General features: G+C 47.7%; 1 protein-coding gene and 1 long non-coding RNA gene across 3 annotated transcripts in view; both read right to left on the minus strand.

The window, feature by feature from the left end:
* Nucleotides 1-21,581, minus strand: part of LOC144257739 (indoleamine 2,3-dioxygenase 1-like) — a 58,106-nt gene extending 36,525 nt beyond the window's left edge. Inside the window, exons 1-2 of the mRNA XM_077805857.1 lie at nucleotides 21,493-21,581; nucleotides 19,414-19,542 (exon numbers count right to left, since the gene is read on the minus strand). Coding sequence (XP_077661983.1) covers nucleotides 19,414-19,542; nucleotides 21,493-21,570 — 207 coding nt within the window. The 5' untranslated portion in view covers nucleotides 21,571-21,581. The remainder of the gene's footprint in view (nucleotides 1-19,413; nucleotides 19,543-21,492) is intronic.
* A 2,561-nt stretch (nucleotides 21,582-24,142) lies between these two features.
* LOC144257672 (uncharacterized) lies at nucleotides 24,143-26,817 on the minus strand. Of its 2 annotated transcripts, none has more exons than XR_013344569.1 (3): nucleotides 24,665-26,817; nucleotides 24,353-24,517; nucleotides 24,143-24,255 (listed from the first exon to the last, which is right to left on the minus strand). It is a non-coding gene; the product is annotated as an uncharacterized LOC144257672 (long non-coding RNA). The 2 variants fall into 2 exon arrangements; XR_013344568.1 differs by having other exon boundaries at nucleotides 24,643-26,817.
* Between the last annotated feature and the right edge of the window lie 437 nt (nucleotides 26,818-27,254).

Raw genomic sequence — 27,254 nt, forward strand, 5'->3', positions numbered from 1 at the left:
GATTACAGATCTAATCAGATGAAACAGTGGGACAGTTAATGTGAGTGATGTACAATTTCCCTGTTAATTTACAGCTACTTGTCCATTCAGTGAGATTTATGGTTGAGTTTCTAACCAACAGATTATTCATTGTTTGACTAAAGATCAAGTCATGCAGATTAGGGTAAAAATCTTCTCAGCAAATACAGTTAATCTCACAAATGATAAAATATACTAGTATATTTTCAAACCTGACTTGTTAACCTTAAAACCTGATCACATTGAATTCAGTAGACAACAAATCTTATTTAAGCAGATATTGGTAATACTAAAATCAGCTGTTAAAAGGTCAAGTGATATTTGATAGTATCTATTTAGGAATAATCAGGTTAGTGTAAATGGTAGTAGGTTGATACTTTTTCCATTGAGTAGTGCACAAGAACTACACACAGCTATTGTGCATGTACTCAAATTCTTAGTAGTTTGATATCAGTTTAACATGCACAGGTCTTTAGTTTTAGGCAGGTTATCAAATACTTGATAACTATCTTGGCAAAGTAAGGTATTAGGTTGAGTGTACAATTAATGTAACAATTTGTCAGCTTACAAACCATACTTCATATCCAAACTACAATTAAAAAGTATGTAATCAACAAGAAGTCACAGCAGTAATGTTTGAGCGATTCCTAATCGCGCATTCAACTACTAGTGTACAATCTCATATTATGGTCTAGATGCTTATGCCACATATCATCATGCTTAAGAAATTGTGTAACAGATCTTGGTATTTAGATGACAGCAGTGAACTCAATCCACACGGGAAACAGTTAGTTAAAGATAATGTATAGATGGTTAAAGACCTAGATTGAGATGTCAAATTAAACAAACTGATCATAGTTAGAGTACTACTACAAAAGAAATAGCATGTAGTTAACTGTTTGGCATCACTATCACTGCACAGCTTTATTAACTAGGTTGTAGTTTTGCTATGGTATAATTGTATTGATCAAGTGATAGCAAGTTGAACAAACAATGAAGAGGATAAAATGATTATGCTCATTTTACAAATTACAACCATGTAGTTGGTCACACTATGCTGTCTCGGTCAGGTTGATGGTTCCATTTGGGATGGTTTATCGAGTTGAGTCCCTTTACACAATGGAGATCTTTTACGATTAAACAGTTCAACTTCTATCCGAGTAGCATGTTTGTTAAAGATACAGGGGTGGAGTAGTTTCAACTTGATCAAGTAGTTTATCACCTACCAGTTTAAACCAATCACAACTTATTACGTTCATTAGTCTGTATTCACAAACAGAAAAGGAGGACTTGTGGCACCTTAGACTAACACAGCTGATACTCTGAAACATCCCATCTACGCTATCTGCTTTATGCGGATCGGTCTTAAAGTCAACTCAGATTGTAGTAACTCCCTCTTATCTCTGAAAACCATCCCAATTATCCATGCATGACAAATTTTAATGTAGATTTATCTGTAAGAACACAACATGGTACTCAAGTATAAAACTGTTGGTGTGATAGCATTATACTACCTGGTATTTACTCAAAATAGCTAATCTATAAACTGTCAATTACACAGTAAATCTGTGTGTACACGTACTTTGTATGATCAGGTTTAACACATGAAATTTACTTACTAACATGCAACAGATACAAATTACCTCTCCTCTTTCACACAGCAAGATAGATTCATATGTACAGTTGAGATTTAATTGCTCAAGATTTTCTGGGTAATTTGCTCAATACACATGGACTGTGTTTTTATGACTGAAAAAGCAACCTCATGGAGCCAGTAGTAGATCTGGAACATAGAAAGAGAGGCTGCAAATGCTTCACAGTCAGAGCAATGTGCAACTGCCAGGGCTACCTCCTGAAACACAGACAGAGATGGCGTGCGCCGAGATCTGAGGAAGACTTATCACAGCGGCAATTTCCTTGGTCATTGGACCGGTATGCCAAATGTGGCCTGGTTTGACCAGCAGAAGGCTGAAATAACTGTTTCTATGATCATTCCTTTATCTACCACCTGGGCCCTATTACAGCTACTCCCACCTAAAATCTTTTACCGCCACATTTCACATCCATATTTAGCTCTAGATTGATAAGTGGACTCTAATTGTACACCACTGAATGCCACACACATTTGAATCCTTGTACAAAACAACTAGGTCAAGTGCTTGAGTGATTCCAGGCATTTTTTTTTTTAAACTACACACCTGAAGAAACACCTCCACACCGAGTTTGCTTAGCCTTGCAGAACAGGCATATCAGTATGTAGGTCATAAACACAGCACATCACACTACTCAGTATTTGCAATGGGGACGGGCAAAGTACAAAACTAAAGCCATCTTCCTCAACACGTCCCCTTCAGACAGCGAAGGTGTTCTAGCCCTCCTTAGCATACAACCAAGTCTCCCACAGTCCAAGGGGCCTCAAGATAAGGGCAAAAGCCTCTTCGCTAAACAGGCATGTTGCTCTCGGGGGTCAACAAGGAGAGAGCTTCTGAGCGCAAAGACCAGCACGCAGTGCCATGCTCCACTGACAGGTAAGAAGCATTGTAAAAACTGAAATCTGTGAGGGGACGAAGAGGAGGAGGAGGTCCACTGCCAACACTGCCTCCCAATCCTCTGTGAGCATGGCTGGGCCCTCCCAGACTGTAAAATCAATCACTGTTCTTGCTGTTGCATGCCGGCAGTATATGGGAGGGGGAAGGATGCACAAACAGATTACAGTGGGAACAACACGGAGGTTTATCCCCCCCCTTTAGATGAAGGGGTGAAACTTCCCCTTTCACAAGCCATGTTTTCAGGGAGCGGGCAGGTCAGTGATGCCACTATTTCCTCATTATGCAAAAAAAGACACATGCACCAGACTTTCTGCCAGCTCAGTACAGCTAGAGGCAACTGCAAGGAGAACACTGAACTCTCTCACCCATTCGTCGAGGGGGAGAGGAGTCTCCCGCTACCTCCACCCGTAGATGAACAGGAAACCTTACACACCACCGCTCCCCCCCACCTTAATGAATTATCAGACTAGAAGTCAGTCACACACCAGGGAAAATAAAGTAACCAGATGGTCAGTAACGTTACTGATCAATGACCCTAGTGGCCAAACTTCCTCTAAGAAGTTTCTCTACACACGGGCCTGCCTGGATGGACTACTACAGAGGTCCGCTATGGGGAATGAAAGCGGTGTAATCTTAAACAAAGAAAGAGTTTGACAATCCCCCCACAAGACAGTGAATAAGGAATGGTTTTCTTGTGCATACAAAAAAAAACTTAAATAAAATGAGCCTCTCTTCCACTGATGCCGTCCCAATATTTTACTTCCTACACCTTCCACTACTCACACCTTTCCCATTGTGTGTTCATACGGGAAATGCACAAGCCTATGAAAGCTGTTACAGCAGAATGTACATTACACCCCCCCCCCCCAACATGGATTACGAGGCCGTGGGCGCACGCCCACACTCTGAAGTTCCATTCCGACGCTCGATTTAAAGGGAAAGCAGGCGTCAGGGTAGGCAGCGCGACAAGTTGGGTCAGAGACAACCCCCCCCCCCCCCCCCGGACTGCCACCTGCTGTGCTGAGCCTACCCCAAGCCCATTTTCCTCAGCAGCCTGGGACGTCACTACCCTGCCTGGTTGCACCTGCTACAAAACTGACCCGGGTCGGAACCGCAGCCCCAACGGAAAACAGCTTAGAACGCGCACCCCGCTCCCTGAGGGCTCCAAACCCCAATTACTACATTTAACACTACTCTGATCGAATTTCTGTGCTCCCCCAGGAATTCACTCAACGCCTTTGTCCACCCTCTGTACAAAATTACTTGCTGTGGGTTATAAAGCTTTAATTTGGTTCTGACAACTGTGCATATATAAAGTCAAAAACACTTTTACCTGCATTTACTTTAAGCCTAATACAGTAGGAGACTTCTATCTTGTACAGAACAAACGCTACGTGGTGTACAGTGTCTGCTTATGAAAGCAAAGTAAATCTCATCCACGGAGATGTTCCGATCAGCTTCTTTGATAGACTACACGCCTTCCCGGTCTGGATCGCCCCTGTAATTACTGTGCTTTGCTCCAGTTTCTTTCAGGCATCTCTTTGGGTGCAGAGGCTATCTTCTGAGCCAGCTGAAGACCAAATGGAGGGGTTTCCGGGGCCTTTTAGAATCTCTCTCGTGCGCAACATCACGGCCGCATGATGGAGTCTCTACCTGTCTAGGCAAGTCACACAGCCTGCAAAAAGCCAAATCGTTCGTAGAAGACGCCATTGTGTACTTATTAGTTTGGGAGTACTCAAGACAGATTTGGTCAACGATTACCTGAATAACCCCTTCACCCTACGCTTGTACGTAGAGAACATATGTGCTTCCTACAGCACAGTCCACTGTTACTTACAAGCATTATGCTTGTGAGTGTTTGGGAGACATCAATGCACATCTGAGCTTTCCTAGGAACATTCAAACTTCATCGAGCCAGCTGGAATATCTAGCATAAAGTATCTTTACATGCATATAAATATGACATGATATTTCTATATATTCATCCTAAACATGATGAAACTGTGTACAAGTGTGAATATTCATCCTCTTGAGTACGACTGACTGGGAGAAAAAAAACAATCAAGAATTTGGCTCCCTGCCTGTGAGGTTGCACCCCATAATGCTTTGTTAATGAAAACAGATAAATGGCATAAACGACTAACTCCCATAACTAAAGTTCCAGTCCACTTAACATGAACTAAAGGACATGTCCAAGTTTTAGTAATAGACCGTATTTATTACATTGTTTCTTGTCCTTACTGCTGCTTTAATAATAAAAATGGTCTACTACTGTCTGTTTTCCAGAAGAAAAGGGTCTGAACTTTTTCCAAGAAGAGCTTCCCTTTATACCTGTCTCTCTTAATAAGAACAAAGACTGCAAAGTTTTGCTACTCGGGACTCCTGTACTAGTCTCTCCCCCCCTCCCCACCAATCACCTCAGTCTAACCAAAACCAACAGTGCATTGCTGAAATGCTTGGAAATTAAAGTCCATTAGTAGCAGACCAAACCCCAAATAATAAAAATGGTGGCATTCACCAACCTTCTAATGGCTACAGTTTTGAATGTGTTTTACTTCTATATTAATGTATCAATGTACAGAAAACTCAAGGATTTTAGGGCTCAGTAGTCAAATTTTAGAGGCTCGTTGAAACAAGCTTTGCACATATAAAAACCAAAATTTCCTAAGTACTAATACTTTTTCACCCCAACCAGCAGTAAAAGGCAAGCTTGTGTTACAAACAAATCCAGTCGGTACAACAGGAAAGTGCTTTCTCTGAGTGATTTTTAGTCACGCCTGAGGTGACCGTGCATGTGATTGGATTATGCAATTTAAAATTAGAGAGACGCTTTTCTAAAGAAAAGAAATCAATTAAAAAACAAAACAAACACCCAGCACCTCCTCCCCCTCCCAGGTGGCATTTTATAGTACCAAACTGAAATGATACGTATGTCACAGCTACCATTACACAGTCCCCCTTTCAGAGACTTGCAGTACGAATACCCACATGTGTCAGGCTAGAACCACCACAGAGGTATATTGACAGACTCCCTTGGGCATCGATGTGGTTTTCCTGATTTACACTAGCTGAGGATCAGGCCCGTAGACGACCCCCCGAAAGAGCACACTACACATGGGACTATATGACGACTTTTTGTCATTGCACTCTGCCACAAAGGACGTGCTTGCAGAAATAAATGCACTACCTAACACTTGTGAGAAAGTTCACTGTCCCTGCCCCAGCTATAGCCACGTTATTTTAGTTCAAGGAGATAAAGACTAATTTAGTTCTGGTTATTGTAGGACACAAAGATGGAGTGGGATCTATCAAAGGGTGTTGCTCGCTCATATCTATAGGTCTCATGATTTGCCACCCCCCAGCTATTGCTCTCGATTTTACATGGAGGGTGCTCTCAGATACCGGTCTACTAGACTTCTTCCCCCTAGAAAATCAGCTGATGCTCATCTGTTTACAAGGAGGAACTAAAAACAATCCACCATTAAAGGAGAGAACAACCTGTGGAAATGACTCTCCTCTTAAACCAAGATCTTAGAGTTTGTCACGATCTAACTGTCTTACTCCAAACTTACGGTTGCGTAACTAGGTAAGACGGACTGAATGTCTACTACACAGTAGTTACGCATCGTACAGCAGATTTGCACCGCTACATAAAATCCGGGGGGGGTGAATGATCTACTTATCAATACATGGGTATAAAGGGGAGATACCAGAAACTCCAAAGCCATTTAGGAACGGGCACCGCTGCCTGCAGAAGACAGACACGTGTGACATTTTGAATCGGAGGGTAGGGAAAAACCACCTCCGACAAATTTTATTTTGAATGACTACAGGAGCTCTGACTGAAAAACAAAAATACACTTGTGCTTAGTCTCAGGCTACAGAACTATTTTCAACTATGCTTAATTTTATGTTAGAAATTCAGCCTTCATCCAGCTTTTTTTCCCCCATCGTCATAACCCTCCAAGCTCTCCACCTGTCTGTGGCTTACATCGGTCGTCAAGGCAGCGAGGATGCTTGTAAAAGGCTGCTAATAAATCCAGTTTAAAATCATTTAATAAAGTCTGAATAAAAACTCTCATCTTCCCTTATACAAAGGATGTTGGAAGAAAAGATTGAGTAAGACACTCTCAAGACCACATCACACCTTTTGTTCCTCACATTTTTCTGCTTATATACTTAAATTTGGGTACACATGTCTCCTAAAATTGGCCTCCTTTACACACACACACAGATAAACGGAGCCATAGATTTATACCTTTTTTGGGGTGCTTTAACCAAACTCATTCTTTTCCCCACTCATAACTAAGTTTTCAATACAGTGGTGCTCATAACTCCAAGCTTCTGGAGTGACAAACTGACCGGTCAATGACACACCTCACTGGGAGCCAGAGGTACGCAATCGGGCAGCAGCAGAGACACCCCACCGCAAAAAATATTCCTTTTAAAAAGTAGTCAGTTTTACCCAGTGCTATAAAGGGAAAGCAGCATTTTTCGTCAGCAGAGTAGAGTTTCAAATGTGTCAATGTTCACTTGTACACCTTTGCAACAACCGCTGTAACGTTTTGACCACAGTTCCGATAACCTCCATTCCCAAGATGTTCGTAACTCTGGTGATAACAGAGAAGTACAGTAGAACCTCAATTTCCTGGCTGTTAAAAGCCTAGTATGAGGGAGGACAAAAGAGGGGCCTGAACTCACACTGCTTCAGGGTTCAGGGAGACCCGCTACCAACTATGAGAGCCCTTCCGGCTCCTGATCCTTTTTGACTTTGAACATTAAGCTAAGAGAAACTGCATCTCGGAGTTACCGTTCGGACCTCAGAGCGCTGTAAGCTTTTTAAAAATTCCAGACCGTGGCCAGCCATTTGAATATTCGGTCCCCCAAAGAGGAAAGGCTACACCATTGATGTATTCCTACCACTGTTCTTGTTACGGGATACGAAAGCCGCGATCTCACCATGCACGCAAGCTTAACTTCTATACATTTAACAAATTCACACCTCCTTACCAAAAACGTTCATTCACTCATGACCCCACACTGTTTCACAGATGCAATTCACCGCTTGCCACTACAATTCTCTCCTCATATGACCCTAATTATAAACAAACATTTATTCACTCTTTAAATTAAGTAGCTCTTCAGCCTTCCAGTAGAGCCAACCTATTAACATGTAAAACCTACTTGAGTTTACGGAGAGCAGATGTGCATACCAGAAATGTAACGTTGCAGTTGCCAAATTGGTCCCTTCGAGCGCTCGCTTCTCTGAAGCAAACCGGGGAAACTTGGTTTGTGCCTGGCGGGAGCAAAGCGAAAGCGTAAGTGACGGGAGAGACAAACGGGCATGTTATTCAGAACGCCGATTAATCCAGTCATTTCCAGCAACTGCGAGGAATCGTCCGAGCCTAGAGCCGTCCGGTGCTATTTCGATATGGACGTGCCTGTTGTTGCTGTACAGGTTAATTGACACCGGTATAAGCCACAAGGAGCTTGGGTAAACTGCAGAAAAGCTTAGCCACCTCCCGCTTCCCGGGCACTGGTCCTGTCAGAAATCTGTGCTCAATGTCTATTCTGTTTTCAGAACCCAAGCTGGCTTCCCCAAAAGAGACTCAACACCCTGCTCTTGGCTACTTCTGGTCATTAAAGACCCCTTGGTGTTTTTGTAAGAGTAGGGGTGTCACCTCTAAGGAAGTAAAAAAAACCTATGTGACATTTGCCTACTGTACCAATGCCGATTCTGGTGGGACCCAACAGAGAATGCCGATTTGGGACAAACTGCTTAAAGCAGAGCTGTTCCAGCCAAAGGCTGGGGTTCCTTTGCACACGAAGGCAAACCGAACCGGCCTAACAGAGAAGGCCTCGGTTTTACCCCACTGGCTAACCGTAAGTCACACAAGCGATTCCCTTAGACACTCCAGTTTCCCAGTATCGCCACCAGTGCCGCTCATTATGGGGATGAATGGTTATGAAAACCAATACCCCGGTCAAAGGGGAAGGAAATAAATAAATAATAAATAAAAAGTTCTCCCGCTCCCAAAGGGCCAAGCCCCAGACCCAGGTTGATATACTAATCACGCTGTTCCCAATCCTTTAGAATCTGAAGGTTTTTTTCATGAAAAGGAAAGAGATATAGATGAGAGCTAGAATCAGTTAAATGGAATCAATGACATGTAGTAATGGCAAAGTTCTTGGTTCAGGCTTGTAGCAGCAATGGAATTAACTGCAGGTTCAAATCAAGTCTGCGGAGTACATCCGCAGCCGGGATGGGTCATTCGGTCCTTTGTTCAGAGCTTCAGTTTGAAGCAAGGTTCCCCCAGAGGCAAGAAGCAGGACTGGGATAAAGAAAGCAGAGACCACATGGCAAGAGACTATAAAAGGCTGATGCATCTCCCCCATCTTGTCTTCAAAGACATGCTATCCAGCGCAAGGCATTGAAAAACCCTGAGAATTCGGTCCATAGGCGAGTCTCTGCACACCTTGCCAAGTCACAAGGGTCAACTGTATAGCCCACGGTCCTTAATGGACATTCATTGGGCCTTAATTTGGCATCAGCACCGCGTAGCCTGCTCGATGGCCCATTGTCTGGGGTGTCACCAAGAAGCATAGCACAAGTCTGAAATACAGACAGTATGGAGCCAATACTTATAACTTTATGCTGTGCGTGTGTATCATGTTTGTATTTAATCATAACCAGCAAACCATAACCTTGTCTTAGACACCTTACTTGACCCCTTTTATACGAGATTCAGCACCACTACAGGATCTCGGTCGCACCGACAATGATCTATACGGTCCCAGTTCACATCAATAACGTCACACCTACATTCCCACTGCAGCTTCCATAGGACGCAAAATTATTCTTATTTCCCCATCCCACATGTTCTGCTGCACGTCATTACACGCCTGCACATCAGCAGTGGATGTGGAAATCCCTACTTAAGATAACACATCAGTAAGCACCGAGGGCTTTGGGATCCTTCGCAATGACGAATAGTACATATAATGGAAACAGCTGCTATATACGATGATAGGCAACTATAAGACACAGTAGCATTAACGGAAATGACACCATAATCAGCAGTGTGTTAGTGGTACAGTACCTACAGGACGGACAGCATCTGGCAAAACCTGTTGCTATTGTTGCCATAATTGGTCCAACACCCACCGTGAGCCTCGCCTTTGCAAAAGAGCCGCGCGGTATCCGTTCATCACAGGAGATGGAACTCCAGGCCAAAGCCAGGGCCATTACTATAGTTACATCTGTGTACAATGAAACATCTTCTTGGCACCACACTGAAAATCTATTGCAATATTCTGGAATATCATATTCATCAAGACTTGCCTGGCATACTTTCCCTTGTAGAAGTCATACAAGATAGAGAATTCTTGTTCCTAGAGGAAGGGGTCAATTTCCTGGTTGCTGTAGTTTAACATCCTAACAAGGGTTGCCTTTGGGGACCCCTGCTGTAACGTGGGCCTTACACGGGTGGCTTGTTTCCCAGTGCCATCGTTCAGAATTTGCTGCTTCAGGCCATATGAGGATGAGCTTTAAAGGCATCCGATGTGCTAGAGCCAGTGACAAGTGGAGGATAAAAGGAGTCTTTGTCTTTTGATAGTTAGGTACAGGCAAAACTATGAGCACATTCTGCATGTGTTTGAAAATAAATGGCTAAAGTGTAAACATGCAATAGCGTGAACCAGAGACTTTAAAGACAATAGAAAAGTCTGTTTCATTCTCCTGAGTAGCGCGCTCCCATTTCTATTCTGGAATTACCTGAAGAATGTTAGAAAAAAAGGCAGGCTCTGCAATTAATAGCGATGGGAATCAGTTTCAGTTTGACTATTTAGCATTATTTGGCTTTTGTGTGTATAAACATTTTATATATAAATATATATAACAGTGAAAGTTTACATAATATTTTGTGATTTGTTTTTTAACCAAACATTCTATTTAATGAAACAACAACAAATACAATATGCTTTTTGGTCTAAGCAACACCTGGCTTCAATTTACAATTGGGTTGCCAAGAAGGACCCCTTTGGCAGTCTTACAAGCACACAATATGATGCCACCTCATCGGTGGTCTCCTGTTGGCCTAGCCTGGAATAAAGCTCTCCTTACAACTTTTTAGTCCATTCACAAAGTAGAGAAAGCCATAGGTTATTTATTACTTGTCAATTTCCCAACATGACCAATGGTGTAAAACAGAGCACTGGCTTTTTAACAATAAAAAAAAAAAGATACATTAGTTCTTTGGAGGGGATTTTCAGGAAACTGACTTCACCCTCCTTATAGGGGTATTTGGTTTTAAGTGGGCAAAATTTTAAAGAACCCAACACCGCATTTATGGCATTTCCTTTGGTCATACTGCAGGTCTTTAGTCCCATGATGCCACTCGTGCTCACAAATATGCTTACAGCATGGTAGTGAGAGCAGCAGCATTCAGAACCGATGCACACCGCCGTGCAAAAGACCATGCTCTGCAGATGTTCAGGCAGTGAGCTAACTCAATGTAAACTGTTACTATGGAGACACGCTCGTCTCCAGGGGTAGGGCCGAAATGGCCTTCCGTTGCCGTAAGTTTGATCGGCGCCCCCGCTCTTTATTGTGCCGAACGTTAAACCTACACATCTGAGATTTCACATCTTCTGCCAGGCTAAAAACTGGGTAAATTTTTGAAGTTCTTACACTCAGACTCACCCACGCTCCCTTGACATCTGAGAAAAAAAGCGCACACCCCTTCCCTTGCATTCAAACAAGGCACTGATGGTACATTAGCATTTTCTCACTGGAACAGCTATTCACGCTAAGGAAATTAAATCAGAAATACATTCAGTACATTTTATGACAAACCTGGTAACATAAAAACGAGGCGTTCTTAGTCTAAGGTGCCACAACTATTTTCCACTCCATGCATCTGATGAAGTGGGTTATAGCCCACAAAAGCTTATGCCCAACTAAAATACAGTAGGCATGTATAAATATACGGCACATAAAAAGATGTGAGTTGCCTTACCGAGTGTGGGGTCAGCGCTAACAAGGCCAATTCAATCAGCGTGGATGTGGCCCATGTCCAACAGCTGAAAGAAGGGGTCAATATCAGAGGGAAAACACGGTTACTCACCTTTGTAACTAACTGTTCAAGACATGTTGCTTGTGTCCACTCCAACTACTGTTGACTGCAGAACCGTTCTACTGAAAGCCACGTCGTCTCTCCTGTGCTGGACGATGGTGTAGCGTGAAGCAAAGCTACACACCGAGGACCGAGTCGCTGCCCTGCAGATTTCTTGGATCGGTACCTGGGCCAGGAACGCCGCTGCCGAGGCCTGGCCCTTCGTGGAGTGTGCGGTGAGAGCTGAGGTCACGACGCAGGCCAGCTCATAGCAAGCACGGATGCTGGACGTGATCCAGGAACAAATCTTTTGAGAGGAGACAGGGAGGCCTTTCATCTAGTCCACCACTGCAATGAAGAGCTGGGTGATTTCCTGAACAGCTTAGGGCAAGGGCCCTGTGGACATAGAGGGAATCTGGCCACTGCTCTCCGGGACCAGCATGAGGTTTAGGGTAAAAAAACCAGGCAGGAAAATACCCTGGCTGGTGTGAAAGGCCAAGCTCGGAGACAAGTCTCGCCAACATAATGGCGACCGGGAAAGCAGTCTTCCAGGAAAGATACAGGAGGGAGCACGTGGCCAGCGGTTCAAACAGGGGCCCCATGAGCTTTGAAAGGGCAAGGTTAAGGTCCCATGCAGGGACAGGTTGCCAGATCAGAGGATAGAGACGGTCCAAGCCCTGGAGAAAGCGACCGACCATCGGGTTGGTGAAGAGCAAGCAGCCAGGCGAGCCCGGGTGGAAGGCAGAGATGGCAGCGAGGTGAACCTCCATGGAGGACATCACCAGGCCTTGCTGTTTCAGGTGCAGGAGGTTCTCCAAAATGAGGCGCACCAGCACCCTATGCTGTCCCTATGCTGGCGAGGCCACACTGGAGCTACCGGAGTCACCCTTGCCCCATCCCTGCAGATCTTGAGCACAAGCTCATGCACGAGGGGGAACGGAGGAAAGGTGTAAAGCAGGTAGCCTGTCCAGAGAAGCAGGAACACATCTGTGAGGGAAGCCAGGCTGCAACCTTGGAAGGAGCAGAACGCTGGGCACTTCTCACTGCTGCGGGTGGCAAACAAGTCAATCTGGGGAAACCCCCACCTGTGGAAGAGGAGGTGGATGACATCTGGCCAGAGAGACCACTCCTGTGACTGGAAGGACCTACTGAGGCAGTCCACCAGCATATTCTGGATCCTGGGAAGAAAGGATGCTACCAGGTGAATGGAGCGGGCTATGCCGAACTCCCACAGTCGAATGGCTTCTTGGCACGGGGAGGAATGGGCCCCCACCATTGCTTGTTGATGTAGAACATGGCCATGGTGTTGTGTGGCAGTTCTCATGGACAAACTACACAGGTGTGCCTGGAAGTCTTAACAAGCAAGACACACTGCCATCAGCTCTCTCAAGTTGATATGGAGGGAGAGCTCAAATGGAGACCACAGCCCCCCGACTCCAAAAGGTTTCTCAGATGAGTGCCCTACCCAGGAGCTGATGCATCCATGACCAGGGACAAGGAAGGCTGAGGGCTGTGAAAGGGGACTCCCTCGCACACCACCCAGGGATCGAGTCACAAGCTGAGGGAGGTGAGGACCCGCTCCGGGACGGTGACCGCTGAATTCAGGCTGTTACAAGCATGGCTCGCCTCAGTCTACCGCCCGGGGTGCAAGGGCCGAAGCCGGCGCTGGGTGCGGTGGGTCACATATGTACATGAAGCCACGTGGCCGAGGAGACTCTGGCAACCTCTTGCTCTCAAGGTCGGAAAGCTCTGAAGGCCCTGAATGAGGCCCGCGATACCTTGGAAATGAGAGTCTGGAAGGATGGCCCGCACCTGAACGGAGTCCAGGACCACCCTGATGAACTCTATCCTCTAGGTTGGTTCCAGGGTCGACTTTGCTATGTTAAGGAAGAGATCCAGCCAAAGGAATGTATCCCTGACCAGGCAGAGAGGGCCCCAAAGCAGCCAGTCTTCCAGGTAAGGATATACTTGCACCTGCCGTCGACAGAGGAAGGCGGCCACGACCGACATACGCTTGCTGAACACCCGGGGGGCCGTGGAAAGGCCAAAGGGAAGGGCTGTGAACCGGTAATGTTTGTGGTTGACCACAAAGCACGGGAAGCACCTGTGTGCTGGATTAATCGCTATGTGGACTCAACACTCAGGACTTTAAGGTCAGAAGGGACCATTATGATCCAGTCTGACCTCCTGCACAAGGCGGGCCACAGAATCTCACCCACCCATTCCTGTAACAAAGCCCTGACCTATGTCTGAGCTACTGAAGTCCTCAACTCATAGTTTAAAGACTTCAAAATGCAGAGAATCCTCCAGCAAGTGACCCGTGCCCCACGCTGCAGGGGAAGGCGAAAAACCACCAGGGACTCTGCCAATCTGCCCTGGAGGAAAATTCCTTCCCGACCCCAAACATGGCGATCAGCTAAACCCTGAGCATGTGGGCAAGACTCATCAGCCAGACACCCAGAAAAGAATTCTCTGTAGTAATTCAGATCCGACCCTATCTAGTGTCCCATCACAGGCCATTGGGCATATTTACTACTAACAGTCAACGATCAATTAATTGCCAAAATTAGGCGATCGAGCTTAGTCTTGAAGCCAGATGTGTCGTTTGGCCTCCACTGCTCCCTTTGGAAGGCTATTCCAGAGCATTACTCCTCTGATGGTTAGAAACCTTCATCTAATTTCAAGTCTAAACTTCCCAATGGCCAGCTTATAGCCATTCGTTCTTGTGTCCACATTTGTACCGAGCTTAAATAATTCTTCTCCCTCCCTGGTATTTATCCCTCTGATATATTTACAGGGAGCAATCATATCTCCCCCTCAGCCTTCTTTTGGTTAAGCTAAACAAGCCGAGCTCTTTGAGTCTCCTTTTGTAAGACAGGTTTTCCATTCCCCAGATCATCCTAGTAGCCCTTCTCTGTACCTGTTCCAGGTTGAATTCATCCTTCTTAAACATGGGAGACCAGAACTGCACATGCATCCTTTATGTCGAGGGCGACATACCATTCTCCCAGATCCAGGGAAGGTATGATCGTGCTCAGAGAGACCCTGGAGAACTTCAACTTGACCATGAACTGGTGGAGTCCTCAAAGGTCTAGAATGGGTCTGAGGCCCCCCCCCCCCTTTGCCTTGGGGAGAAGAAAGGAAGCATCAGGAATAGAATCCCTTGCCCCTTAGGAACCTCCTCCACTGCCCCTATGTCATAGAGCGATTGCACATCCTGGATAAGGAGTTGCTCATGACAAGGACAGGGGGTAGGAGGGAAGCGAGGAGCAGAACTGGAGAGAATATCCCACTTCTACCGTGCGGAGCTCCCAGCGGTCCGATGTTATTTGTGACCGAGAATGGAAGAAGTGGGACAAACGACTCATGAAGCACAGGGAAGGATCTGGCATCGCGGCAGGTACACCGTCCTCGAGCCTCCCTTTAAAAACCTTGTTTGGAGCCCAACAATGGCTCGGTCGGGCCCTGTCCCTGCCCTGACGGATGGTTTGAAGGCTTGCACCTGTTATTTCTGCTCTTTCAGTGGTAGGGGTCTTGTCTAAGGCAGGGCTGATGCTACGGCTGAGGCTTGAAATGCTTGTGCTGGGCAGCTGGCGTGTGCATCCCCATTGACTTCGAAATTGCCCTAGAGTGTGTTTCGGGCTGTGCAGCTTTGAGTCGGTCTGGTCTGAGAACAGTCCTGCAAGGACTGTTGTACTTCTGGAAGTAACCTGGACTCTTGGAGCCAGGAAATTCTTCTCATTACCACCGAGGAAAGGGACGGACAGCTGAATTAGCTGAATCAAGGGAGGCCTGTAGGGAAGTCCTTGCTACTGCCTTCCCCTCCTCGACTATGGCGGAAAATTCCACCCTTCATTCCGCAGGAAGGAACTCCTTATACTTCGACATGGAAGTTCAAGAATTTCAGTTGTACCTGCTGAGGATAGCCTGCTGGTTGGCTATCCTCAGCTGGAGGTCCCCTGCGGGATAGATCTTTCTGCTGAAGAGGTCCATGTTTTTAGTCTCCGTAGACTTGGGCGCCGGTGCCTGTCGGCCCTGATGCTCCTTTTTGTTTACTGCCAAGACAACCGGGAAGCAAGGGTGCAGGTGTGAGAAGAGGTACTCGTAGCCCTTGGAAGGGACAAACTACTTCCTCTCTATGCCCCTAGTGGTGGGCAGAATGGAGGCTGGACTTTGCCACAGTGCGTTTAGTGTTTTGGATGGTCTTTATTACCAGTAGCGGCACCCAGGAGGGACCTTTGGGGCAAGAAGGTCTACCGTAGGGTCCTCTGCCTCGACTGCTTCCTCCGCCTACAGGCCAGTGTTGCGGGCAATGCGACAGAGCAGGTCTTGGTGTGCCCTGCGCTCAACAGGCAGGGGCCCTGAGGCTGACGCCCCTGCTACCGCCTCATTGGGCGAGGAAGATGAGGTGGCAAGTGGTGGTACAGGGCCTCCCGGCCCTCGAGCTGCCTGGGTTGCTCCTGGACTGTACCAGGCTCTGGCCACTGGCTCAGCAGGGATGACTGTCCCATGCATTAGCAGCAGGTCCTGAGCTGGTTTGGCCTTGCCTCTGCACTCTGAGGGGGTGGCCTGGAGAGGGCAGCTTCAGCTCCCTGAGGGGCAGGCCTCTAGAAGACTGGGAAGGGTGGCATCCTGAGATCACAGACCTAGAGCCCCTAGAAGGGGTACCCTGGGCCTGATGGTAAGCTTAGGGGGTCTAAAAACAGCCACAGTAGTAACCCCCTGCACAATGGCTTCCAGACTACCCATGAGTTCCTTTGGCATCTGCCCAACCTGTGTCAACAGCACCGACTCTTGCCGTCTGGGAGCCTGGCCTTCCTCGGGTGCAGCAAACCAACCCCTGGCTGTTCCGCAGCTCTGAGGAGAGTGCCCTCTGTCTTTTTATGGTGCTTGTGGGGCACCAGGGAAGTAGAGTGGTGCCAGGCTGCTGCTCCTTGTTGCGGTGCCAGGGATCACCGATGCAGAGAGTCTCACACTAGAGTCCTTCCTCGGCCCAGGGTTGCGAACCAATGTCAGAGTGCTCCGCCTGATCCTTGGTAGATCCTTGACAAAGTGGGGATTCCATGAGCAGGCTGCAGCTGCTTCACACGGAAATCCTGCTTTTTTAAAAGCCCTGCAGATTTTTCAGCGCTGGGTCTGATGCACCTCCCCTAGACCCCTCAGGCAAGAGGCATGGGGGTCAGTATTTGGTATGGGCTTGTTACATGCTCTGCAAGACTTACCCCTTCTCGAGCGCTGGGACATGCCATGAGCCCAAGGTTTTGAGGGGGATAGGGAAATATCCCATGCACAAACACCTAGACTAACTATACTAACTACAAAACAAGAACTAGGTAATTATGGTAAGGCAACACTTGCGAAGCAAGTAAGTCACAGTTCCGACAGCCATCAAGAAGGAACTGAAGGGGGAGGTCAGGTCGGCAGGGTCATATCTTGGGCACCAGAGAGGCGCCACTCCAGGGGACTCCCTCGCCAACCTGATGGGAGCTGCTAATGGAAAACCTTTCCGACAACAGTGCACGCAGCACAAGCCTGATTGGAATCGACGTAACCAAGCACTAATATATCTGGTATATATTCACGGGTGACACCATTTTTCTAAGATTAAACAGTTTCGTACTAAGGGTACCATTTCTAACACCTTTTTTGGAGAGACAAGGTGGATAAGGCAAGATCTTTTATGGACCAACTTCTGTTGGAAAGAGAAGCTTTCGAGCCATACAGAGCACTGCTTCAGCTCACCAACAGCAGTTAGTTAAATGAAAGATATTAACTCACCCACCTTGTCTCTCTAATATCCTGGGACCAAGAGGGCTACAACTACATACCATAAGGTGTTTATGCAAAGTGGCATGTATCCAGAGATTAAACTGTCTACAGCATCACTGAAATTCAGCACTGCTCCCACATTCTCCTGTATGAGAACACCCATATGCCATGTGAGTCAGCAAAGTAGCACTTTTACTGGCAGCAGCAGCAGCAGCAACATAAAACTAAATAGAGCTTCATGGTACAAAGCCACACTCTTGCACACAGCCCCTGAATTCTGAGCTTATGAACTGAACAGTGCCACGTTCAGCTGGTACAAATAAGAATGTAAGATACTCTCAGTATTTGAACCATAGCTGAAGGCCTAGTCAGACAGTCTGGACTTGCTGGCTGCCAGCAAAAGAAAAAAAAGGCGGAAACAAGAACATGAAATCAATTAGCCAGGTAACAAACCAACCTATTTGTCATTCTCCTGGCTAACTTATTTTGCAATCTGTCCCATGGAGAAAGTACTAAATGACAAAGCTAGGAAACAGAGGGGTAAATTGCTGGGGTGGCAGGGAAAAGAGCAAATGGAAAGAGCTAGCTTTCTGACTTCAGTAAATGCAGCTCAGTTGAGGAGTCTGGAGCACAGAAGTTCCAGGATGCTGAAAAGGTGCTGCCTTCACAGCAGTTAGGCAGGAATGCCATGAAGTAGCCCCCAAACCTATGGATGAATAAACCATGGCCGAACAAAAAAAAGTTAATCTGAATAATGAACATGAGTCTTAAAACAGTTTAAGAATAATTATCTGCATCCAGGCAGAATGGATATAGAGCACGCTAAACTAACTTGTTCATCCTTGTTCCCAGAATATTGATCATGAGACTATAAAGCCCCAGCTCCTACAGTCAAGTGAATATATGACAATTTCAGCCTCCATTCTTAAAGATGGAACCTTCTAGCCCCCATGGCTGTGCAAAAAGCTACAAAAATGTGTCACCAGGGCACCCTAAAAGCTCAAAAAGCAGAAGGCAACTACAAAGAACACATCATCTATTATTCTTAGAAAACCTCAGGATTTTTGGTGAGCCTGACAGGATTATTCAACATTTGGGGTTGGCAACACTATACACTAAAGAGCTCAACTAATTCAGGCTGGATTGCTTCACCATATTACCCCATATCACCTGGGTGAGCATCCGGCTTCCTCTGTTACATAAAGGAGGTGTTAAAGTGTAAGTCTTAACAGGTTCAATTCCATAGTTTAAACACTTAATCTGCAGAATTCCCTTGGGAACATAAATATGGTACCTAAGAGAGACCTAAAAAACCAAAACACACAACACCCACCACCTTCTTCAGTATATAAATAACTTAAAAGGTCAAATAAGATTCAGTTCCTTAAAAAACAGTAAGTCTGGAATAGCTTTTTGTCAGAGATTTGATTTAGAAAGGGTGTGTCTTAAAAAGATTGACCAAAATGCAACAATAATTTTACACTATACTTTAGTGTACAAATGTTTAATAACCCAAAAAGATTATGAAATTTAATAGTTTTAATATTACTATTAAATCTGATGATTTCTGTTAAAGTTCATTTTGTTCCTATTAACATTTAACAGCAGCTCCAAACGTCTTGAGTTTTAGTTCTGTTTGAATTGAAAGAGAATACTAGAACTGCAAGCATTTAAAAACCTCCTCCTTCTAAGAGGTACTTTATTTTGTATAGTTGTATTTTTTTTGAAAATACGACTATACAAAACAAAGGCCTTCACTTAAAGTAATAATGCCAGAGATCTAAAAATTGGTTCCATATACCTTGTGATGCAAATAAGAAAAAACACCCAAAATATTTCACTTGCGTAGTATGAAGCATAAATCATAGCAATGTATAGTATCTGTGTGTCCACAGAGGATCTATATCAGACATTTGTTACAGACAAAACACAAAACAGGAAAAGGGGTAAAGGCTTGAACTAACCCTTACATTCGCAAGCAGTTGTTGCAGACTCCCTGGACTCCGACAATCAAAAGTGAGGCAGAATCCAGGAGTTGTCGCTGCAGAGCCCAGGGTGAGCTTGAAACTCACTCCAGAGGGCCAGGACTGTGCCTGGAGCGTCAAAGGGGCCAATGTGACTCACACCCTAACTGTGGAGGAGATCTCTCTGCTAAGCCTAAAGGGCCATAATCCCACAAGAGCAAAAAGAGAAGAAGGACACAACCCTGATTACAGGGAGGTCCCAAAGACCCGCGTGATTAAGACCTGAATTCCCCCCATAAGCGAGAGGGACGTGACCTGAGCCCCAATTACAGAATGGTCACTCTGGCCAGCCTGCAAGAGCAGCATAATGACTAGAGACCAAAACCCTAAGTTACAGGGACCAAGACAGCCCCCTAATCCCACATAAACGAGAAAGAAGTCAGGGAGGTCACACCGAGCAGCCTGTCAAGGGTTCATAAGCCCAAGAGAAAAAGAGGGGAACCATCTGAACTGTGGTTACAGGGTGGACTTGCTGCTCTAGCTGCCACCGGCTCCCGATCCCCCACTCACATGACCTGCACCCTTCTTACAGGACGGCCACTGACTCAGAAACCAAAAAGGAGAAGAGTCACAAGAAAGCAAGAAGGAGACACCTCTGAACTGCAGTTGCAGGCAGGTCTTGCTGCTCTAGGGAAAAATCGCTAAACAAGGTGGCTAAGGTACCAAAGGGAAAAAGACCTGAAGCCAAATTACAGGGAGTTCATATCCCCAAGGTATTAAAAAGCTCTAATCTCCCTTTCCACCGAGAACCATGGATGTGACCAGGGCTTGTCTTTACAGGGTGGCCACGCTCACTGGCTGGCTTAATGGAGCATAAATATCAAGAGACCTCAACCTTGGTTACAGGGAGGTCCCTCAGACCTAAGGTTCTTGAAGTCCATCATTACCCCCGGAAGGGAGAGGGGGATGATGCAGGGAGATCACATGGTCTAGAGGAACTTAAGCAAGGGGCCCAAATGCCTTTTCAGGCTTAAGGCACAAGACCAAAACCATCAATTGTGCCACTATACGAGTAAATGAGGGGCATGAAAAAAAAACAGTTCTTTTTCTAGTTCTGGGAACAGCTCATTCAAACCAACCAACCAAACCAAAATACAAAAAAAACAAAAAAGCTGCAGCAATTTACAAATAAATAACTAAAGACCTTCCACACCCATGCACATCACATTCGCTCTCCAGCACAGACATACCAGATGAAACAGCACTTCCCAAAACAGAAAAAGAGCAAACTGGGAAAGGCTATGGGCCCAGCATATTAAAAAAAGGCACAAAAGGTCACCCTGCTCATGCCAGAGGAATGAGACCAGAACCCTACTTACAGGGCGCTCAGGCCAACTAGCCAGACAGCACGGTTTCCCACTTACAGCTCACAAGGGGAGAGACAAGAACCCTAGATACAGGGTGGGCCATGCTGACTAGCCAGCCAGCAGGGTTTAGCACCTGGAGCTCACATGCTGAGAGACAAGAACCCTACTTACAGGGCGGTCACTCGGTCTCAAGGTACTTAAGGGCTCAATATCCTCAGTGAATGAAAGTCCAGACCTGAACTCTTGTGAAGCGAGCGGTCTTCCTGACTGCCTTGCTGGAGCACCACAGTGCCGAGAAAGCCAAAAGGGGAAAGACCAAAACCCAAAGTTACAGGCAGGTCACTGGCATCCAGCCTAGTAAGCGAGCCTAAAACCCCATCAGCCACAGGGACGTGAGCCGGACCCCGATTACAGGGAGGTCACCGAGTGGCATGCCAACGGTTCTTAAACCCACCACAGCAAAAAGGGAGACCTGAACTCTACTTACAGGGAGGCTACACTGACCATGGGGATTAAAGAGCTCAACCTCCTCACTGAGTAACAGGGGTGTCACCTGCACCCTTCTTACAGGGTGGTCACTCTCTCCAGCTGGCTAACGGAGCCGAGGGGGAAGAGACCTGTACCCTAGTTATAGGGAGGTCTCACTGGGTTCAGGCTGGCGCTCTCTCTCCCCAACCCCCACACAAAGAAGAGGGACTTCCACCCTAGTTACAGGACGGTCATTGTGCCCGGTGTGTATTTTCTCCTCCTCTTCCATTTTCTGGATCATCTTTTCTTTCCTCCTTCCCATTTTCTTCCTCACGTGCTGGAAACGGAGAGAGGGAGTGTGCAAGACAGGTTACGACAGGATTAAGAGAGTCTGTAGATCTTCAAATATAAACAGTGCGCATTAAAGTTGCTACCTTGTCTTCTTGCCTCCAGAGGCAGCCTTCGACCTATAGCTGGCAGGGAATTCTGAGCTGTCTCCATCATGTGCTTTGATAGCACACTCGATGCCCAGGCCTCCAACTCTCCCAAAGTGCCAAAGACTCAACTGATGCCCTACTGTGGAGCCAGGTTTCCAGCTTCCTCACTATGAAATAAATCAGCAGCATGTTATGGGGCGGGCGGGGGGGGGTTGTTAGTGAGAAATGCACTTTAAACAGCAAGAGTCAGACACAAGGTGCTGTGTACTAACTGGTTTAACAAAACAAAACAAAAAACAAACCAACCAGGTAAAGGGTTGAACGGAACCTTGAACTCGCCAGCAGTTGTTGCAGACTCTCTGGACTCAGACGATCAAAAGAGGCAGAACCCAGGAGGCGTCACTGTAGAACCCAGGATGAGCTGGACACAGTCCTGGCCCTCTGGAGTGCGTATCAGCAGCAGCAAAGGGGCTGATGTGACTTGCACCCTAACTATAGAGGAGGTCCCTCTGCTTAGCCTAAAGGGCCATAATCCCACAAGAGCAAAAAGAGAAGTCCCACAAAATTAAGACCCGAATCCTGCCCCCCCGCCCACCATGAGCAAGATGGACATGACCTGAGCCCCAATTACAGAATGGTCACTCTAGTCATTATGCTGCTCTTGCAGGCTGGCCAGAGATCAAAACCCTAAGTTACAAGGAGCTCTCAGGGGACCAAGACAGCCTCCTAATCCCACATAAACGAGAAAGAAGTCAGGGAGGTCACACCGAGCAGCCTGTCAAGGGTTCACAAGCCCAAGAGAAAAAGAGGGGAACCATCTGAACCGTGGTTACAGGGTGGTCTCGCTGCTCTAGCTAGCACTGGCTCCCGATGCCCACTCATGTGACCTGCACCCTTCTTACAGGACAGTCACTCTGACTCAGAAGCTAAAAAGAAGAATCACGAGAAAGCAAGAAGGAGACACCCCTCAACTGCAGTTGCAGGCAGGTCTCACTGCTCTTGGTCCCCAAAGGGTTCACTAACCCCCCGCAAGCAAGAGATGGGACCTGCCACTTAATTACAGGGAGGCCACTCAAGGCCAAGGTACTAAAAAGAGCCGAGAGGACCAGGGACAAGACCCGTACCCTCGAGAATGGGGGGGGGGGAGGGAAGAGAAGAGAAGAGAAGAGAAGAGAAGAGAAGAGAGCGGGGAAATCTTAAAACAAGATGGCTAACGTACCAAAGGGGAGGAAAAAAAAAAAAAGAGAGAGAGAGAGACCTGAAGCCAAATTACAGGCAGGTCATATCCCCAAAGGTATTAGAAATCTCTAATCTCCCCTTCCACCAAGGCACAGGGATGTGACCAGGGCTTGTCTTTACACGGTGGCCACTGTCACCAGCTGGCTTAATGCAGAATACCAAGAGACCTCAACCTTGGTTACAGGGAGGTCCCTCAGACCTAAGGTTCTTGGAAGTCCAACATTCCCCCAGAAGGGAGAGGGAAGTGATGCACGGAGATCACACGGTCTAGAGGATCTTAGCAAGGGGCCCAAACGCTTTTTCAGCGTTAAGGCATGAGACCCAAACAGTCAATCGTGCCACTATATGGGTAAATGGGGGGCATAAAAAAACCAAACAAACAGTATTTTCTAGTTCTGGGAAGAGCTCATTCAAACCAAACCAAAAGACAAAAGCTGCAGCAATTTACAAAATAAAATAACCAAAGACCTTTCACCCCATGCACACCACATTCGCTCTCCAGCACAGACATACCAGATGACACAGCACTTCCCAAAGCAGAAAAAGAGCAAACTGGGAAAGGCTAAGGGCCCAGCGTATTAAAAAGGCAAAAAAAGGTCACCCTGCTCATGCCATAGGAGAGAGAAACGAGACCAGAACCCTACTTACTGGGCGCTCAGGCCAACTAGCCAGACAGCACGGTTTCCCACTTACAGGGCAGTCTTGGTCTCAAGGTACTTAAGGGCTCAATATCCTGTGTGAATGAAAATCAAGACCTGAACTCTTGTGAAGTGAGCAGTCTTCCTGACTGCCTTGCTGGAGCACCACAGTGCCGAGAAAGCCAAAAGGGAAAAGACCAAAACCCAAAGTTACAGGCAGGTCACTGGCGCCCAGCCTAGTAAGTGAGCCCTAAACCCCACCAGCCACAGGGACGTGAGCCAGACCCCGATTACAGAGAGATCACCGAGTAGCATGCCAACGGTTCTTAAACCCACCACAGCAAAAGGGGAGACCTGAACTCTACTTGCAGGGAGGCTACATTACCCATGGGGATTAAAGAGCTCGATGACATCACTGAGACACAGGGATGTCATCTGTACCCTTCTTACCATTCCCCAACCAGCTAACGGAGCCGAGGGGGAAAGAGACCTGCACCCTAGTTATAGGGAGGTCTCACTGCTCAAGGTACTACTGGGTTCAGGCTGGTGTTCCCCCCCCCCCCCCAACCCCACAAAGAAGAGGGACTTCCACCCTAGTTACAGGATGGTCATTGTGCCCGGTGTGTATTTTCTCCTCCTCTCCATCTTCTGGATCATCTTTTCTTTCCTCCTTCCCATTTTCTTCCTCACGTGCTGGAAACGGAGAGAGGGAGTGTGCAAAACAGGTTACGACAGGATTAAGAGAGTCTGTAGATCTTCAAATATAAACAGTGTGCATTAAAGTTGCTACCTTGTCTTCTTGCCTCCAGAGGCAGCCTTTGACCTATAGCTGGCAGGGAATTCTGATCTGTCTCCATCATGTGCTTTGATGGCACACTCGACGCCCAGGCCTCCAACTCTCCCAAAGTGCCAAAGACTCAACTGATGCCCTACTGTGGAGCCAGCAGCTTCCTCACTATGAAATAAATCAGCAGCATGTTATGCCTGGGGTGGGGGTAGTGAGAAATGCACTTTAAACAGCAAGAGTCACAGACACAAGGTGCTGTGTACTGACTGGTTTAACAAAACAAACAAACAAACCAGGTAAAGGGTTGAACGGAACCTTGAATTCGCCAGCAGTTGTTGCAGACTCTCTGGACTCAGACGATCAAAAGAGGCAGAACCCAGGAGGTGTCGCTGCAGAACCCAGGGCGAGCTTGAAACTCACTCCAGAGGGCCAGGACTGTGCCTAGAGTGTCAAAGGGGCCAATGTGACTCGCACCCTAACTGTGGAGGAGATCCCTCTGCTGAGCCTAAAGGGCCATAATCCCACAAGAGCAAAAAGAGAAGAAGGACACAACCCTGATTACAGGGAGGTCCCAAAGACCCACGTGATTAAGACCTGAATTCCCCCCATAAGCAAGAGGGACGTGACCTGAGCCCCAATTACAGAATGGTCACTCTGGCCAGCCTGCAAGAGCAGCATAATGACTAGAGACCAAAACCCTAAGTTAAGGGGAGCTCTCAGGGGACCAAGACAGCCCCCTAATCCCACATAAACGAGAAAGAAGTCAGGGAGGTCACACCGAGCAGCCTATCAAGGGTTCACAAGCCCAAGAGAAAAAGAGAGGAACGATCTGAACTGTGGTTACAGGGCGGTCTCGCTGCTCTGGCTGCCACTGGTTCTCGATCCCCACTCATGTGACCTGCACCCTTCTTACAGGACAGCCACTCTGACTCAGAAGCCAAAAAGGAGAAGAGTCACGAGAAAGCAAGAAGGAGACACCCCTGAACTGCAGTTGCAGGCAGGTCTTGCTGCTCTAGGTCCCCAAAGGGTTCACTAACCCCCCGTAAGCAAGGGATGGGACCTGCCACCTAATTACAGGGTGGCCACTCAAGGCCAAAGTACTAAAAAAAGAGCTGGGAAGGTCAGGGATGAGACCCAAACCCTCGAGACAGGGTGGGGGAATAAGGGCGGGAAAATGGCTAAACAAGGTAGCTAATGTACCAAAGGGAAAAAAGAGACCTGAAGCCAAATTATAGGGCGGTCATATCCTCAAGGTATTAGAAAGCTCTAATCTCCCTTTCCACCGAGAACCATGGATGTGACCAGGGCTTGTCTTTACAGGGTGGCCACGCTCAATGGCTGGCTTAATGGAGCATAAATACCAAGAGACCTCAACCTTGGTTACAGGGAGGTCCCTCAGACCTAAGGTTCTTGGAAGTCCATCATTCCCCCAGAAGGGAGAGGGGGATGATACAGGGAGATCACACGATCTAGAGGAACTTAAGGAAGGGGCCCAAACACCTTTTCAGCCTTAAGGCATGAGACCCAAACCATCAATCGTGCCACTATACGGGTAAATGGGGGGCAAAAAAACCAACAGTTCTTTTTCTAGTTCTGGGAAGAGCTCATTCAAACCAACCAAAAAAAAAACAAAAAAGCTGCAGCAATTTACAAATAAATAACTAAAGACCTTCCACACCCATGCACATCACATTCGCTCTCCAGCACAGACATACCAGATGAAACAGCACTTCCCAAAACAGAAAAAGAGCAAACTGGGAAAGGCTATGGGCCCAGCGTATTAAAAAAAGGCACAAAAGGTCACCCTGCTCATGCCAGAGGAATGAGACCAGAACCCTACTTACAGGGCGCTCAGCCGACTAGCCAGACAGCACGGTTTCCCACTTACAGCTCACACGGGGAGAGACAAGAACCCTAGATACAGGGTGGGCCATGCTGACTAGCCAGCCAGCAGGGTTTAGCACCTGGAGCTCACATGCTGAGAGACAAGAACCCTACTTACAGGGCGGTCACTCGGTCTCAAGGTACTTAAGGGCTCAATAGCCTCGGTGAATGAAAGTCCAGACCTGAACTCTTGTGAAGCGAGCGGTCTTCCTGACTGCCTTGCTAGAGCACCACAGTGCCGAGAAAGCCAAAAGGGGAAAGACCAAAACCCAAAGTGACAGGCAGGTCACTGGCGTCCAGCCTAGTAAGCGAGCCCTAAACCCCACCAGCCACAGGGACGTGAGCCGGACCCCGATTACAGGGAGGTCACCGAGTAGCATGCCAACGGGCCTTAAACCCACCACAGCAAAAGGGGAGACTGAACTCTACGCTCACCACGGGGATTACAGAGCTCGACCTCCTCACTGAGGCACAGGGGCGTCACCTGCCCCTTCTTACAGGGTGGTCACTCTCCCCGGCCGGCTAACGGAGCCGAGGGGGAAGGGACCTGCGCCCTAGGGACAGGGAGGTCCCGCTGCTCACGGTACTACGGGGTTCAGGCCGGCGCTCTCACCCCGCCCCATGGAGAGGGGCGCACAGGGGGCCGCTCGGCGCCGCAGCGAGGCGGGCGGGAGCCGCTCCCGGAGCCCGGGAAGCCGCGGCCGCGCAGGGCCCCCGGAGATTTGGGGCACCACGTTTCCCGGTGCCCTGCGCAGGGCTGCGTCCTGCCCGGGCCCCGCCGCCGGCTCCCGCCGCCCCGCCCCTGGAGCCCGCAGGCGGCCGGCCCGGCCCTCCCCGGCAAGCGCTGCCACCCGGCCCCGCCCGCGGGGGCCCTTTCCGTCCAGCTGCCCCAGCGGGGCAAGTCCCGCCGCGGCAGGGGCCTCCGCGCTGGCGGCGGCGAGGGCTCAGGCTCCTCGGGCGGGGAGACCCGACAGCGACCGCCGCGCCGCTTCTCTGCCGCCGTCTGTGGCCGCGGGCCGGC

The sequence above is a fragment of the Eretmochelys imbricata genome, chromosome 26 (genome assembly GCF_965152235.1).
Source record: "Eretmochelys imbricata isolate rEreImb1 chromosome 26, rEreImb1.hap1, whole genome shotgun sequence".
Taxonomy (NCBI): domain Eukaryota; kingdom Metazoa; phylum Chordata; order Testudines; family Cheloniidae; genus Eretmochelys; species Eretmochelys imbricata.